At 44.5% G+C, this 16,146-nt stretch overlaps 1 protein-coding gene across 2 annotated transcripts in view; it reads left to right on the forward strand.

Annotated features, from left to right (window-relative positions):
- Positions 1–16,146, forward strand: part of RBPMS2 (RNA binding protein, mRNA processing factor 2) — a 213,111-nt gene that overhangs the window by 97,747 nt on the left and 99,218 nt on the right. For both annotated transcript variants that reach the window (XM_069624709.1, XM_069624710.1), the window contains exons 4-5: positions 620–682; positions 1,068–1,218. In XM_069624709.1, coding sequence (XP_069480810.1) covers positions 620–682; positions 1,068–1,218 — 214 coding nt within the window. The remainder of the gene's footprint in view (positions 1–619; positions 683–1,067; positions 1,219–16,146) is intronic.

A 16,146-nucleotide genomic window follows, 5' to 3' on the forward strand; every position in this document is an offset into this window, starting at 1 on the left:
CACTGGCTGTTTGAACTTTCGCTTGAAGAGGCGGTCGGCAGGAATGCACATTCTGGCATGGTGCAATCTGAGACAGCTGTTGTGGGGGTTTGGTAGTCGCTGCAGAGTTGCATGCTTGCACTAGTTTTTTAGTAGGTAACATTATGAAGGGGTTTAGATTGGGAAATGTAATTTTCAGAGAATTATCAATGTTTTATATTGCAAATTAAAGCTACGCCCTTGCAGGTGACACTTGATGCAACAATTTTAAACCATATTCCAGATCTATGAAGGAAGGGGATGGATGTGATGTTACAATGCATGCTATGCAGATGCCATCTAAAAAGTGCAGTGGGGGGTAGCCTGAATTTAAATACAAACCCAGAACTTGCCAAGTCTACAATGAATTCTGCTTAAGCAGAGGATGTATATGCAGACTAGCTAAACATGTGAACCAGGAAGGAGTTATTTTTATGGCTGAACCTTATTAGCACAGCCAAATCAATAGTCATTTGACTAAATGCTTGATTTCAATGGCACACCTGCTACTATATGCTGGTGGGTTTAGGATGAGTGCATGGGGGACCTACCTTGGGGTTAGGATATTATGGGTGTTGTAACACTTTGCTTTATCTTCTAGCCCGTTGGATTTGTTACCTTTGACAATCGGCCTGGTGCAGAAGCGGCAAAGAATGCCTTAAATGTGAGTAGTCGCCAGGTGACAATGGAAGTTGCTGCCAACATTGGCAAACCAGTGAGGTATTTAAGTTTCAGTCTTGTGATGAGCTAGTTGGGCTTTGGCCAGTCCAATCCATGAAGGCCTCAAACTTCAAAAAATCAGCGAAGTTGAATAAGCTGGTAACGGCAAAGCCAATATGTAGCTATACATGGCCTCTGCATGTATCCCACTTTGGGGGAATAGGGACGCGAGTGCAGGAGGTTATACTCAGTCAGCCTTGTTCAACATGTAGACTTGGCCAATTTCCTTGCTCTGTATATTGCAGGTTAATTTAAATTCACCATGTGCAGATATTTTACATCAAAGGGGCTTTGGACCGACTGGTATTAATGCATTCCTTTATCTGCAGGGCATTCGCTTTGACCCAGAGAATCCACAAACCCTGCGGCTAGAATTTGCAAAAGCCAACACGAAAATGGCTAAGAACAAGCTAATGGCAACACCAAACCCCACCAATATGCACCCTGCTCTAGGTGCACACTTCATTGCACGGGACCCATGTAAGTGTGCTGCTAATGCTTGATTGTTTAGGTCAGGATGTGACTATTCACTGATTTGGGTGCATGGACGAGCATCCTTTGGTCTCCTTCCTTTCGCAAGAATATGAAAATGTTGGTTGTGTACTGTAATAGAATTGCAGTACAAAGCTTCAGTGAAGAACTGTAAGTAGATTGACTGCGAAATAAGGCACAAGCCATTAAGCACTTTAAATGTTCATTACAATTTATTGCATATCCACATCTGTAATGCAGGGATACTTTCCCTGCAGGTGTGGCAGTAGTGAGACTGGGGCAGAGGTGGGAAGGGCTAGATTGACAGATGTAGTTATACATGAACACGTATTTCGTGAAGGGTTGGGTGCATGCACTGGTTGTCAATGAAGGTTGGTGTAGTGGCCGCAATCTGAGGGTGAAGTAAATTGCAGGTCTTCCCAACATTCAGTTTTAAAGAAAACGAACAGTGGGAGAGTTATGGTAGTTCATGCCGCAAGACTGCTGTATGAAATACAACCTTCACATTGGGTTGCATACTGTGAATTCAACCCATCCTGCATCATTTATGTACTGCTTGCACACACATTGTACCAAATGTAATGCCTTAAATGTTATGAATTAATGCTGACCCATTTTGTGTAACTCTGCAGACCTGTTGCTGTTGGCTCTGCCCAATGTGGTTAGTACCTAGGAGCATTTTTTTTTGTGCCACTAGCTGTCTCCCTTGACGAGTGTTGCAGTGGGGGGGGTTCTTGGACCGGTCAATGGAAGTTTGTAGTACACTGCACTGATGGCTAATGTGCCCCTTTTCAGGCTCCCTCAAATTCTCAAACCTTGGAACTCCTTAAGCTGACAAGAGGACTAGACTGTACAATATGTAACCTTGCTTGTTCAGTCATACATGGTACTGGCTCCGCGCTACACCAGCTGCCTTTTTTTTACTGCTTAATTCTGTAGTTTAAATATTGTATACAGAGCACTTGAGTTGAATTGCTTCAGGAGTCTGTATTGCAAGCTAAATGTTGGTAATCTGGACTATGCAGTGCAGAGATGTTGGCTACATCTCCTAGTTCTACAGGTCTCCTGCAGTGACATGTTAAGTCATTGGTTCAGTAGGGTGTGTTTGGATAAATATGGTTGGTGTGCCAGAGCTCTTTAGTGAACTGAATAGCCTTCTCAGCAACCTGGACTTAAATATGCCCATGTGATTAGAGGAGCCTATACAATTACTGTGCTGGTTAAGAATTCAACAATTAACAAAGTTAAATCACTGTCCTTGCTGCTGTGCAATAAAATGATTAGCTTGGAGGATGCAGGGTTCAGCCTGGCATGCCTTGGAATTGAGACCTTGGTGCCTTCAAGTATGCATTGAGCACCTCATGGCAACAAACGACTCTCCTAGAAGTGTTAAAGGTGTGAGCTCTTATCAATCCTAGAACATTCATCCGAAGGATGTTGATTTGCATGGGAGGGCATGGTTTGAAAACTGCCTCGAATGTAAGAAATTAACAAAATGCAGAAATAAGCATTTTTTCAATCTTGTTGCAGTAATTTTCTTTCCTCACGGGGTAGTCTGCCTACTCATGACCGCCCTGGTTTGGTATAGATTCAGTTTTAAGAGAAGAAAATCGCCCATTTCCTTTAGTAGAATCACTTCTACTAGTGTTGTCTATTACTACTGCATACAAAAAACGTGCATTATGAACCCAATCCTCAAGCTGCAGTTATAACTTAACCCCTATTGGATTTACAACGAAGTCCTGAGAAGAAACATTCACTGAATTTAAGATGGTGCTACATTTCTGAATCCAATGATTAAGGGCCAGATTGCATACAGTTAAACGGATCAAAGTATAATTAATTCTGGGGCAGATTATTAATTCTATAAAGAGCCAGTTACCAGTTGATGCATTAAACTGAATAGGTACAACCACCCAATATCAACTGTTGGGACAGTATTTGGAAGATTCAGGACTTGTTCAAAAATATAGATTCTACTCGCCCAGTTCAGAGTTCTGAAGGCAGTACTACACCATAAATTACTTTAGATAGGACTAATCTGCTTGTATTTAATACAAAATGTCCAATTTTCTTCTGTACCTCCAAGGCTGTGGAAGAGCGGCTGAACCTATAACTTTTTGATTTTATAGAATTATTAATGGTAAACCTGTTCTAGTCTAGTGACAGCAACTCCGTTTTTAAGGACCACTGAAAACAATGTCATTTCATTTTGTGTTCTCCTTCATGAAGGGTTCCAAGGAGTTTAGACTGCACTGTAGACTTGGTGGAGTCTAGTCAATGATTACTGAATCATCCACATACTGTATATTTACACTAGCTAATCAAGGAGGAAAAGAGATGCTGCCCAAGGCAGGGGCATGATTGACAGTATAGATGTTAATGGAGCCAGGGTGCAGCCTTTTCGCAGGCCTCTAAAGGTCGAAATAGGAGGATCCCTTATGTTCAAGTGCACTTGTAGCTGTGGGAATCTTAAGAGAAATTGGATGGGCTGAATTGTCATGTCCCCAAAAGAAGCTCCCTGCTAACAAAATCAAAGGCCGAAGTAAGCTCAATAGCCAGACAGGATGACTATGTGAAGAGTGAGGATTAAGCCATTGTGGGAAGTACGCTGCCTTTGTCTAAAACCTGTGCCTTAAACTAGAATATTCGATTTTAATTGCTCTAAGATAATGGCAGAGAAGACTCGACAGGATGAGTCCAGCAGTGCAATAGGCCGATCGCTCATCTTGGAAAGGAGAATATGATGCAAAAGCTTCCAGGAACAAGGCAATTTACCCTTGGAAATTATGCAATCGTATATATATATTTTTTTTTGTTTGCACTCCAAATCTCTGCAGCCTCTGGCGCAAATTTGGAATGCCGATTTGGAGCCTTTAATTAGACACTATCTAGAGTATTTTAGGATTTCGTAACCACTAAATTGAGCCCACTCCTTGCCTTCAGAAGTATTAGTCGAGCATACAGATCAGAAAAGTATGTAGACCAAGATGTTTCAGTGATGGGATTGAACTGAACCTCAATGAACTGGTATGACTCCCTTCAAATTAAGTACCAGAAACAGTTCTTGAGCTCAGTCTCCAACCTTTAGTTGGCATCATTTTGCAGTAAGAGCTGTTATAAGCCAAATTTTATTTTTAGTTTGCAAAAGGATGCAGAGCCTGCCCGCGTATTTCTTATATACACACACCTCCTCATCTACCTGTCTGTAGAATCACAAAACAGACGATTGTTTGAATGGACATTGGAGAATAAACCTAGTTATATTGGCAATAATGGAATAGGGTACTTAACTAACCCTGGAACGATTCACTCCTGTGAATGTTGCACCAACGATCTGTATGTTGGTGGTATTGTAAATGTCTAGCTCTGTTAAAAATAATTATTTACAGTAGAGGTGGTATCAACAATTAATGTTAAAGCATTTATTGAATAGTGGTTTTGAGGTAAAAATAATCCAAGGTTGAACCAAGTGTAGCCTCTTCAAGTAGTAGGGTTGGGGCAAAGGGGCCTCTATGTACTCTTCCTCCAGGTGAAGGTTATTGCAATAAGGAAACTTTATTTCATGACCTGTAACTGTGAAAAGCTGGATGTCGGTACAGATTTTTTTCTCTGAGAATTGATCTCTTGCTGGTATGGCTCAAATTCCCAAATGGTTCTTGGACCACAGCAAATAAGACATTGGAAGTTTAGCAGCAGAGGCACCAGAGGTGTACATCCTAGACTGCACAGAGCTCTGGTTCATGGATGGATGTGGGTTTGCATGTTTGGTTTTACCTTCAAGCCACTTAACATTCCAAGCAGTGGTGCTGGTGGTGGAGGGCAGGGGGGGTAGCGGGGGGGGGGGGGGGTCTGGAGAGAACACGATCACAGATCACTGCAACCAAAGCTAATGGCTTTATACTTCATGGCATCTTTGGGAAGCTGCATAATTGACATTTTTGAATTATTAAACCGAATACTTGGCTCTGAGCAGATTGGGGAGAAAGAATGCCTGGGGTACTGTTAACGCAACTTAAAACCCAAAAGCAGGGCAGCACCCACTAATTGCAAAACATCCTGTACTTTTACACTAATGAAGACTCTACCTTGAGTCATTCCAACACTTTCCAAATATTTCATCCTGAACTGACCTTTGTCCAGTATGTTGAAACTAGACTTTCTGCCACAGTCTTATGTGGAGGACAATCTCTTCAAGACTTCATGAACCATTTCTAGCCCAACAAGTGGCAGAATTAGACCCGACAGCAATTTAAACTCAGTAGGAAAATATGTAGCCAGTAATGAAGGACTAGAATATCTTGCTATGTACAGACTAGACACCAACAAATCATTCGGCATGATCTGCTTCCACCAAGTAAGCTTACTTGATGCCCACCTGCTAGCCAGTTATCTGGATCCAAGTGGATTTGAGATCTACTGAGTAGATGAGCCCCAGATACTGTCAATGGGCCCATCTGCAGGAGCTGGGGGAATTGGAGTGGTTCTAGACTGGGTTAGATGAATCCGCTAAAACCAAAAAGCACTGGGCCCATTAAATTGGGTCTTTGTTCTACTCTGAAGACTTCCATGATGGTACTTTGAATGTTGACTGTGATACTTGTGGGCAAGAACGAATAGATCTAAAAGTCAGGGACTGGTGTGGATTGGACATGAATGTGGCTGTAGAGTAAGGACATTTTGAGTGTGCCTGGGTGGTACTTGATGATTGCAGCAGACATGGGGCTCGTTTCAGGTTTGCCCTGTTGAGTGCTATCATGACATTCGTCATTCTTCAACATGCTCATCACAGATTGAAAACCTTTAAATGGTTGCAGAAAGTCTTTCCCTTTCCTCTGCCTTGATCTAACGTAGCCTAATGTACACCTGGAGCGCTCACCGGAAGTGAAGTAGGGAGCACATTGGTAAACCAGCTTAGAGGGGTCTCAGAGTACATGGAAGGGTCCTACATTTTGTGCTTGCTTGTGTTGGAAGTGAGTGGGTAAATCAGTCTCTGGGCATTCGCAAGTTCTTATAATGGCCACCTCCTGCCTTTAAACTGCAAGACTGTTTAGTGGTGCAGTGCAAGCTGTACTGTATGCTAAGTAAGGAGTGCTAGAACTGGTAGGAGGATCCAACTGGGTGGAGAGTAGGTGAGGGACGACTGTGACGTAGACACAATACAGTGACTTGGTCTTAATCCCAAGAAACAAATCAACTGGAATCCATTGTCGGAGACTTGTGAAGGTTGCTTACAGGGTGATTTGAAACTGAGGCTGGATCTTTAAAAAGTGTGTACACATTGGTAGTTTTGTGATGGCTATGGTGGATTGAACTGGCAAAGTGACGTAGGGTGCTGGACACTAACATTACAATTTGTGAGGATTAGAGTTGAAAAATGAACTGTATTTGGTCATTGGCATTAGATCTACCTGGGAGAACCACCCGCTACCAGCATAGTAAACAGCTCTGGGTGTTGTGAACCTATAGGCAAACAATACATTGTCCAGTTCCCAGGCCACTGCATTTGAGCAATGTTTGGTTAATTATCTGTATGCAAGAAGGGAAGGGGGACAGTATGGCATATAAATGCTATTTTGTTGGATTCCAATGCTGGAGCTTTTGAACAGTGGTGCAAAACTTCTCAGTCTGGAATCGAATGTCTCCAGTTTATTGGCATGTTGAGCATGGCTGATTTTGGTATCCAAATTAATTTTGACAAAACTACATTGACCAAGTAGAGGCTTTGCTACAAAATGGATGCAAGGGTGTTCCACACTGCCGCTAACCCTGTATAACAGCTGTCTGGTTTCCTGAAGTGTGGGGAGGGGCAAACTAAATATGCTAGTTCATGTGTACCTTTGGGCCTTTGCAAAAGATGCTGGCTGGAAGGTTTAGAGTTAATCCTAACCTTGCATTGCTCGTGGCACCCTGCAGTCCATTGTTCTTAAGCCTTCAAAGCCGTTTCATAAAGGGAAAGACCATATTCTGCAAAAGACCACAAGCAACCCAGACATTTTGTCCGGCCTCATTGAGTGTCCTCGGTGAGATGTAGCTTGGCTCTCTAGGCCCAGTAGACTTTGGGCTTCTGTCTATAGATGTCGGGGACACTTTAAGTGGCGGCTGGAAGAATTAATCTTTACCTCTGTGCATATGGTACGTCCCCTTTCTGTAATGTCTTGGCAGACAGAAGAAGCATGGTCTTGAGGATTGCCCAGAGCTATGCTGAGGTTAGTATTCATTCTAAACCTTCCAGCCATCTCTACCATTGCTTTTCTTTTGAAGCTTTTAAGGATGACTTTATGCCCACCTTAAGGAATACGTTGTTTTATGCTGGCCAGATGCATGGGCCGGTATGGTATCTTATTTGCGTGTCCCTCTTTGCTAGGTCCCTTGGGCCAGCCTGCCTTAAAGTAGGCTAAACTTCAAATCCAAGAGTCAGATTACACACTTGAATCCCATGGGTGGAATTCTGTTCAAGGGCATGCTGTAGTTCCAAATAGTGTGGCTATTCAGTTGGTTAATTTTACTTTCTTGTGTATAAGTGTGCATTTCTAGGTTGGATTATAATTGTGTATCCAATACATTGCATAATTGCGGATGGTACTATTTAATTTTGTTCAATGTATAGTTTTTGTTTTCTAGGTTGGAATAGGATGAAGTATGTAAGTTTGGAGGTTTGTTGCCTGGAACTCAGTTCTTAAGTATATGTGCATGTTTTTGAATATTCCCTAGCATTTTTACAATGCAGTTTTAACATGCTCATCAACTACAATCAACCACTTGGTTATTGATCTAATTGAGGGACGTTTGCCCTGTCTCACTGGATAAGGAGTACCAGATGGCAACTTTATAAACACTAAGGAAACCAGCCTTGAAGTCATGAGGGACTCGACAGCAATTTGTCCATTTTGATTATACATTAAAGTAACCATTGCCTGTGATTCCTCCCAAAGAAAACGTCCCAGCAACGGGTTATAAAGCAGCCTACCTAGGAGAGGTGTAAAAACTAACATATGGAGAATTCCTAGTGTCTGCACAGAATTCATAGTGGCTGCACAGGAGTGCTATATCGTTCTGTTTCTAGTTCAACTGGTGAAGAGCCAGTGCTTTGGATTGCTGCAGGTGTACTTAATTTACCACTTATCCAAATTTTGTGGAGCCAGAGTAGCCAAGCAATGGGACTAAAGTGGAGTATAGCCTGGTTGAAATGTGAGTGCTAGGCACAATGCACACGAGGTCTGGGAAAACCTCTAAAGCTAAAAAGGACAAACGCAACAATATCCTGGATAGCATATTAAGCCGCTAATGGAAGTATGGGCATCAATACACTTGAATTTTATATTGTTACATTCATGGTTTACAAGAAAGCTTGCACAACATACAATTGAGTAAAACATTTCTGATAATCTACTTGGAATCGCATGCTGTGCATATGGTCCGACATCCGGTGCTAACCGCAATTATTGCATCTTGTCTTTCGAGGATCGAAAGGGGACGTTGGCATAGGCGTGCCTGTAACACTAGCCATATTGTGACATGTAGTGTTCCCAAAAATCCTCTTGCGCCGAGGTCCCTCAGATTGTTTTTTCCACCCAGGAAACGGGTTGCCCTATTGCGGAGCTCTTCCATAAGAGATTGTTGCTACCTTATTTAGCGACTGTCCATTATCCCCTTAAAGTCACTTTGGTGCTTCCTGTACTACGCCAAAGACTGGACTTGACGCCTGCGATCCAGCAGAAAAACTGTCCACATGGCCAGGCCCTCTGGCCAGCCTACACAGTAGGGAGAGTGGGGACAGGGTGGCTTTACTTTGCTCCCTAGGTCTTGTCATCGCTGCCTTTCGCTATGGAAAGGACGCTATTTAGGTTTTGCCCCCTCTTGCAGGGCCAGATACCCTTGGAAGGAAGAGTCACTCTCAGTGCAATTGTCTGCCCCTTGACCATGACGAATCGCAGTGTGTGGCCTATAGACTAAGGAGTAGTGTATTAGGCGGTGGGCAGCCTGTGGCATGTTGCAGGCTGGATGCCCCCCACTGCCACACCCGCAGAAGGTGACTGGGGGTACCAAGTGATGACAGGCATCTGTCGGACGCCATTGACCTCACGGCGGACGGTACAAAGTCTGCCACGCCTATCCCCGCCAGGCCTGATGCAAGTCACACTATGGGGAAAACACCCGGCGACAGGGGCGTGCATGATTGCAACACTAAGCACACAACCCCCCAAGCTCGGTTTCGACTGTATTGTCCAAGCGGGCGAAAGCGCCAACGGACCAGTCAAATTTTGACGGGATCCACCATCTTCACGATCGGCAGCCTTCCACCCGCAAGCTGCAGCAGTGTCTTGCGACTGGGCTTCCTAAAACAAAGGGCGTTAACTCCAAAACCCATACCACTGTCGAAGCGTCTCTAGTGGATGCTTTGGTGGTGCCGAAGGGCCCGGTAGGGGAGAAATCTATCCCTAGCCCTCAAATTCAGCCAGCACATTGCCCCGTTTCGCCAAATATTACTGATAGCCTTGCTAGGATTGCTTCGGCAGTGGGGCTGAGGGAGAGGTCGAAGGAGGCAACTAAGCACAAGGAGCCGCCTAGGGAGGTGCCCCGATGGTCGCAAGGACTACGTAGAGTCCTGTGCCTTTGTCAAGTTCTACTGGAGACAAATTTCAATGCCATAGGGAGGAAAGGTTCTGCCCCTAGACTCCTCTAGCTCATCTACATGGACTAGAGAGCAATTTGAAGGGTGTATGGATGGGTTGGAGAAGTTTGTCTCGTTTTCAGAGAATCTTACCCCAAAAAGACCTCAGACTGTGTGCCTGTATCTAAGTTTCAAAGGACTTTGTAAATTCCTCAGGAAGATTTCACTTGCGTCCTCTCTGAGATCCCTATGGACAAATATCAGGACATGTATGACCAACAGGAAGATGCTACCTTTCTACAAGGCTACAATGTAGATGACCAGGCTGGAGGGGGAGGGCACAGCCTCTGGTCAAATGACCTGTGGATCCAGGTCCCCTTCCTTGTCACCCCGGTCAGGGGGTGGTGCTGAACATCGTTCCTTTCGGCATGGGAGGGATGACATCAGACCGTGGGTTCTCAAGACATTCGGTCACGAGTACTGCATAGATGGAATTCGCCCGACCGCCACAATTAAGACTGCCAGAATCATGACGCTGGACCATCTGCGAAACCTGATTAGAGGTGGAAGCCATAGTCGTCCCTATTCAGATAAACCAGGGTATTTTAGTGTCCTTCCTTGTACCCAAAAAGATCTCACCATGCACCCTGTACTAGACTTGCACCCAGCAAACAAATTTACAAAACCTCAAGTTTTGTATACTTACTCTGCAGGAAGTAATCCCTCCGAAGCAGGGATTACATGGCGACACTGGACATGAAAGATGCATACTTCATATTTCAGTGGCCAGCCCACAGAAAATATCTAAGGTTCAAGATGGAGGACAGGCACTATCCATTCAAGGTACTCCCCTTGGCAGTGCCAAGGGTGTTTACAAAGGTCCTGGCAGTAGCGGCAGCACACCTGTGCAGACTTCGACGACTGGCTCATAACCGGGGACTCTTACGAAACATGCCTATTGAACACTTTGAGCACAATAACCCCTTGGTCAGTCTGGGATTCTCCAACTAGAAGTCCAGCCTAGACCCCAGTCAAGTTGAGCAGTTTCTAGGGGCTCTAATTTGGACGAAAGACTGCCTCGTCTTCCCCTGCAACAAGAGGGTTCAGAACATGCTTTTTCAGATCCCTCACTTTGTAGCCAGTCGGGAAGTGACGGTACACAAGGCCATCCGGCTGCTTGGAACGATGGCATCATGCATGTACTTGGTTCCTCATGCGTCCCAAGCAAGTGGCTCAACAGCCAGTGGTGTCAGGACTGCAGACCATGAGATCTAGTAGTTGTCTCGCCAGCCCTCGCTCTCTCTGCAGTGGTGGTCGAGGGAAAACTTCTGGAAGGGTAAGACCTTCACCACCCCCGCAATAGAAGCCACTCTCAGGACAGGCGCATCTCTCACGGGGTGCTCACCTGCTACAGCAGACCGCATGGAGTGTGGTCCCTGGAAGTAGCGTCCAACCACACATCTGTTGGAGCTATTAGCAGTATTCAAAGCACTGAAGGCCGTTCAAACACAGCTACAGGGGCATACAGTTCTCTCCAATGTCTTCGCAGAATGGAGATTCCCAGAGATCGACTTGTTTGCAACTCGGGCCAGCGCCCAATGCCAAGACTAGCCTCCAAGTAACCACAGAACCGCTCCAAGGGGAACTGGCTCTGGATGGCATGGTCAGTGAAATTTGTTACCGCTCCGCCCCCCTTTCCGGCCCGACTCCCCTACTGAATAAGGAACCAGTCCCCATGTGGGCCCACCAACCCTGGTTCTCATCTGATGGAGATGTGTCTCCCCTCCTATGAAACTGCCCTGCCCGTACAAGTCTCGGGACGGAGGAGAAACACTGCACCCATGCCCACAAACTCTGAACTTGGCGGCATGGCTCCTGAGGTAATAGAGTTCAGACACCTTCAACTCTCTCAGATGCATGCACATACTAGCTAGGAAACTTAACGCCCGATATTGCTATTCCAGTAAATGGAAACGCTTTCATCTGGTGCAATGCCAAGAGCGTCAACCCCATTGACTGCTTTCCCACATTGTTTTGTACCTGACTCACTTAGACTCGGGATTGGCTTTCATTCCCTAAAGGGTCACCCAGCTGCTCTCGGCCTACACTGTCACCAGGTGTCATGGTGGAAAATACCGGTTATTAAGGCTTTCATGGAAGGGGTTAAAAGGATTCATCCCCCATTTCAAACCCAGCTCCCTGATGGGACCTAAATGTGGTATTGACCAGGTTTATGGAGTCTCCCCTTTGAACCTATATCTAAGACCCTATAAGACTGCCTTTCTAGTGGTGATCGCTTCTATTAGAAGGGTTAGTGAATTTCAGGCCATTTCGTTAGTCCACAGGGATAAGGTGGTTCTGTGCACTCCTCCTTGATTTGCACCTAAATTTATTTCAAAGTTCCATTTGAACCAATCAATTGAACTATCCACTTTCTTCCAGAACCCCACTAACGTGGCCGAAAAGAAGCTTGCACACGATGTGCGCAGGGCAGTCCTGTTTTACCTGGAAAGACAACCACTGAGCAAGAGAAACCAATTTTTTGTTATAGTGGCAGCTGGTAGAGAAGGGATCCTGTCTCTAAATCAGCAATTTCAAGGTGGATTGTCAAATGCATCGCACTATGCTACACTCTTGCTAAGAGAGAACTGCCCTTCAAGCCTAGAGCACTCTACTCAAGGCACTAGGGCTTCCATAGCATTCATTGCAAATGTTCCCCCTTGAGTCCTTTGCAAAGCAGCAACCTGGAGTTCTGTACACACCTTACGATTGCCTAGACACATCTAGATCTGATTCTCTGGTGGGACAAGCAGTATTAAGACCTTAACTACTGTTCCCTCTCACAGCTCACCTCCAACGCTGGGTACTGCTTGCTAGTCTATGCAAAACATGTGATTCTAAGCAGATTAACATGCATCAGAAGACATGCGTTTCTCCCCATAATGACATTTATGATTGTATCTGCTTAGATTCACATGAGGCCCACCCTGCCTCCCCGCTCGGGTGGAAAGAACCTAGATCTTGCTGCTTTCTCTTTTGTACTCGCTCACAATAGCCTTGGGCTCCCTCATGGCAGAAAAAATATAATTGGGGACTTCAGTGCGTGAGGGATTTTGGTACACTACACGTCACGATGGGGATAGTGTGACAGACTCTCCTATGCCGACGTCCCCTTCGAGCTTCGCAATACTCTGTAGTTACCACTGGATGTTGGACCATATGCACAGCATGTGAATCTAAGCAGATACAACCATCAGAAATGCTATTGCGGTGAGTAATTCATGTCATAAAACAGCAAAAAAGAAACCAATGGATAACCGGTACAGAAAAAGGGCAGATACTGGGTAATTTAATCCATGATTCCTAAAATTGCACATACATTTTTCAATTTAAAGGATATTCAAAAAAGTATTGAAGGCTAGAGTTAAAATTAGTCACCACATGAATCTACACCAAAATAATTCATTGACACTTCAGAGCTGTTGCCACTTATATCCATAAAACAGGAAAACCGGTTGTTTGCAAAATGGGGACATGTAATGACCAGATGTTTCAGTGCTTCTGATGTATCCATAGTACCACAAAATCTACAGTAGGGAGGATTGTGAATTGGCTGTATAATCTTTCCAATACTTGGTCCTTTCACTTGTATGGAACTGGCCTGAAACTCATAGGTCGCATTATTTTCACATGGTGTTGCAAATAAAGTGGAATGCATTCTATAGTGTATAAAATGAGTAGTCCACGTAGGTGGCATAAGTTCCATTACTATCAGTTGTATTATCAGTCATCCCTAAAGACTTTTGACAACTCCTGCGTGCTGTATGAGATCAGACACCCTAATTACATGGAGTACACCTTTCATCCTCAATCTGAAGGAATTAAGAGAAGAAACTGACTTGGCATTCATGTCTTTATTCAGAACCTGATATGCATTCTCGGGAGATCGGACATTTTCCTGAAAGTAGTTGTTTCCACGTATACCAACCCTTCCGAGAGGTGAGGCAAAGTTTGTGTCTAATAGCATTTGGATTTGCCAAAGATGGTACAAGAACCTCTTGCCACAACCTTGCTTTGTATAATTTACCCAAATCATGAAGGGACATGTCAAGGCCATAAAGAATCACTGGTCCTATCTTAGCTAGATGGAAACGACGGATCTGTAGAATAGAACAAATTTGCACATTGTATTCAGCAAACATTTCAATTGAAACGATTCTCGCCTTAGTGTAGACTCGTTTTCCATGTTTCCACTGTAGCCTTGTTAGAGGATATCCCAGATATGTCACTGTAAAAACTTGTTTGACTCTCGGGTCCCATGGTCTGGTTTGATTTGGTACGCCTAGGACACACTAACATCTTATTGATTTGGAGCCATTCGGTAGAAGGTTGTTGGCCAATGCATTATCAGATTAATCTTGCAATGTAGGCCTCAAGTTCTGTCGTACAGTAAAGTCGCCGCAAAGGCCAACCAGTCAAGCTTAGTATTGCCCCCCCAGCCAGGCTGACTAAATTGCGGGCCCCTACACATAAAACACAAGTTGAATAGTATTGGGCAGCCAATTTCTTTTGTTAGACTCTTCGACTGCGAAATTCACACACATCTGGTATCCGCACCGGGAGCAGAAGAACCTACTAAGCAAACTCTTTTGACGCAGGCCATAATGATTTGGTAGGGCAGACTGGATTTGACTTCACGCTCCCCCCCCCCCCCCCCAAAAGGGGGTGTGGTGGTGGGTTAGAGATCAAATTGAACAATACTTGGTCAAAAGCTGTTTTGTGATAGTCCTTTGCCTGTCCCCTAGTCCCGCTAATCACAAGGTCAGGTTGCAGTTCAAAAAAAGCAAATTTAGGCCTCAAGTCATTCAAGATGTAGAAATAGTCTCTCCTTGACTTTCTGTCCCCTCCTTTTCCAAGTATACAGGGGACAATGAAAACGTGGACAAAAGTTCAGGGGAGAGCTATCCCATTCCAGGAGGAAAAGGTCTGAACGCTTACCCCAATGCAAGTTGTAATGTAAGTCATTGGGGGTAGCCTTGGCACCATTCCAAAATCAGCCCTGTGTTCAGTAGGAATTAATCACCCCCTGGAACTATTCTATTAATTTCCCTTCCAAGCTTGAAAAATCTCGATCAAACAATATTCTAGAGGGATTCCAGTAAACTCCATCAGTAAGGGCTACAGTCGGGCCCAACTCTAGCTCGATAGCCAACAGCCATTCATTTTCCCGTTTGATCCCAAGGTTGTGACCAATAGCTATTGTAAGGTCCCCTCTCTGGTTGTCCCATTGCCCCTCTTACCGCTGGATTTGTAATAATGGGTTAAAAGCATGGTTTCTTAAAACATGTAAATGTGAGGCAGTCCCATAAGTGGGTTTGGCCATTAATTTAAATTCACACCACCACTCATTCTGAGATCACCCCACCTTAATTTTGTTATGTATGTTCCATTGCTTGTCTGTTTTAAGGGCCGGTGTTACCCATAACAGTCGTGTCCATTTCCAAAGATTTGCAATTGGTGACATCACATCCCCAGGTGCCCTTGGAGCAGTAACAATGGGTGCCCTGTACACCTCTTGTAGTGGTAAATCTATTGCTGTAAAAGCCAGGAAAGTTTATGCTTCTACGATTTCAATCGGTTCCTACCCGAGAAATAGGTTTATCCCTCTGGCCCCACACCATGTTGGGCACAATTTCCGAATGAAAGTAGCTGACCATATGCTGGTTATTTAAGATGGCCAGTGAAATGGTATACATGTCATCTGTTGTAATAGACCTCATAAGAGGAATCTTTTTGAAAATTTCTAATACACTGGATGTGTTGAGTCTTGTTTGTTTCTCAGATACATGAATGACCCAAGCTACTATTTTAGAAGCACATCGGATAGACTCCCCTTCTCCCCTGGTGTTAGTGGTATAGGGTGTAGAAGTACTGCTGGCTCAACCTCTCTAGCCAATATAGCTGTGTGCAACGCCTGGGTGACGTCGCCTCAGGATTAAGAGGGCGGTTATCATTGGCTTGGGCAATGGAACAATTCGGCTCCACCTGATTGGAAATGGACCCACATCCAACAGCATTGGCTGTCAAATTCACAAATCTGTGAGCCTGTGTAGTACTAGTGATCTTGCCTAAGAGGTGATCTTAGTTTGCTTGATCTGTAAATGATCAGATAAAGCTACTACACTATCTTTAGCTGCACAACTTGCTTTAAGTTTGGAACTTTGTCATCGGCATCAATGAGCTCATTTGGACTAGCTGCACATGTAATATTGGGTAGAGGCTGTAAGGATACAGTCTCTATT

This window comes from Ambystoma mexicanum, chromosome 11 (assembly GCF_040938575.1).
Source record: "Ambystoma mexicanum isolate Mex_15411 chromosome 11, UKY_AmexF1_1, whole genome shotgun sequence".
In the NCBI taxonomy this organism is placed as follows: Eukaryota; Metazoa; Chordata; class Amphibia; order Caudata; family Ambystomatidae; genus Ambystoma; species Ambystoma mexicanum.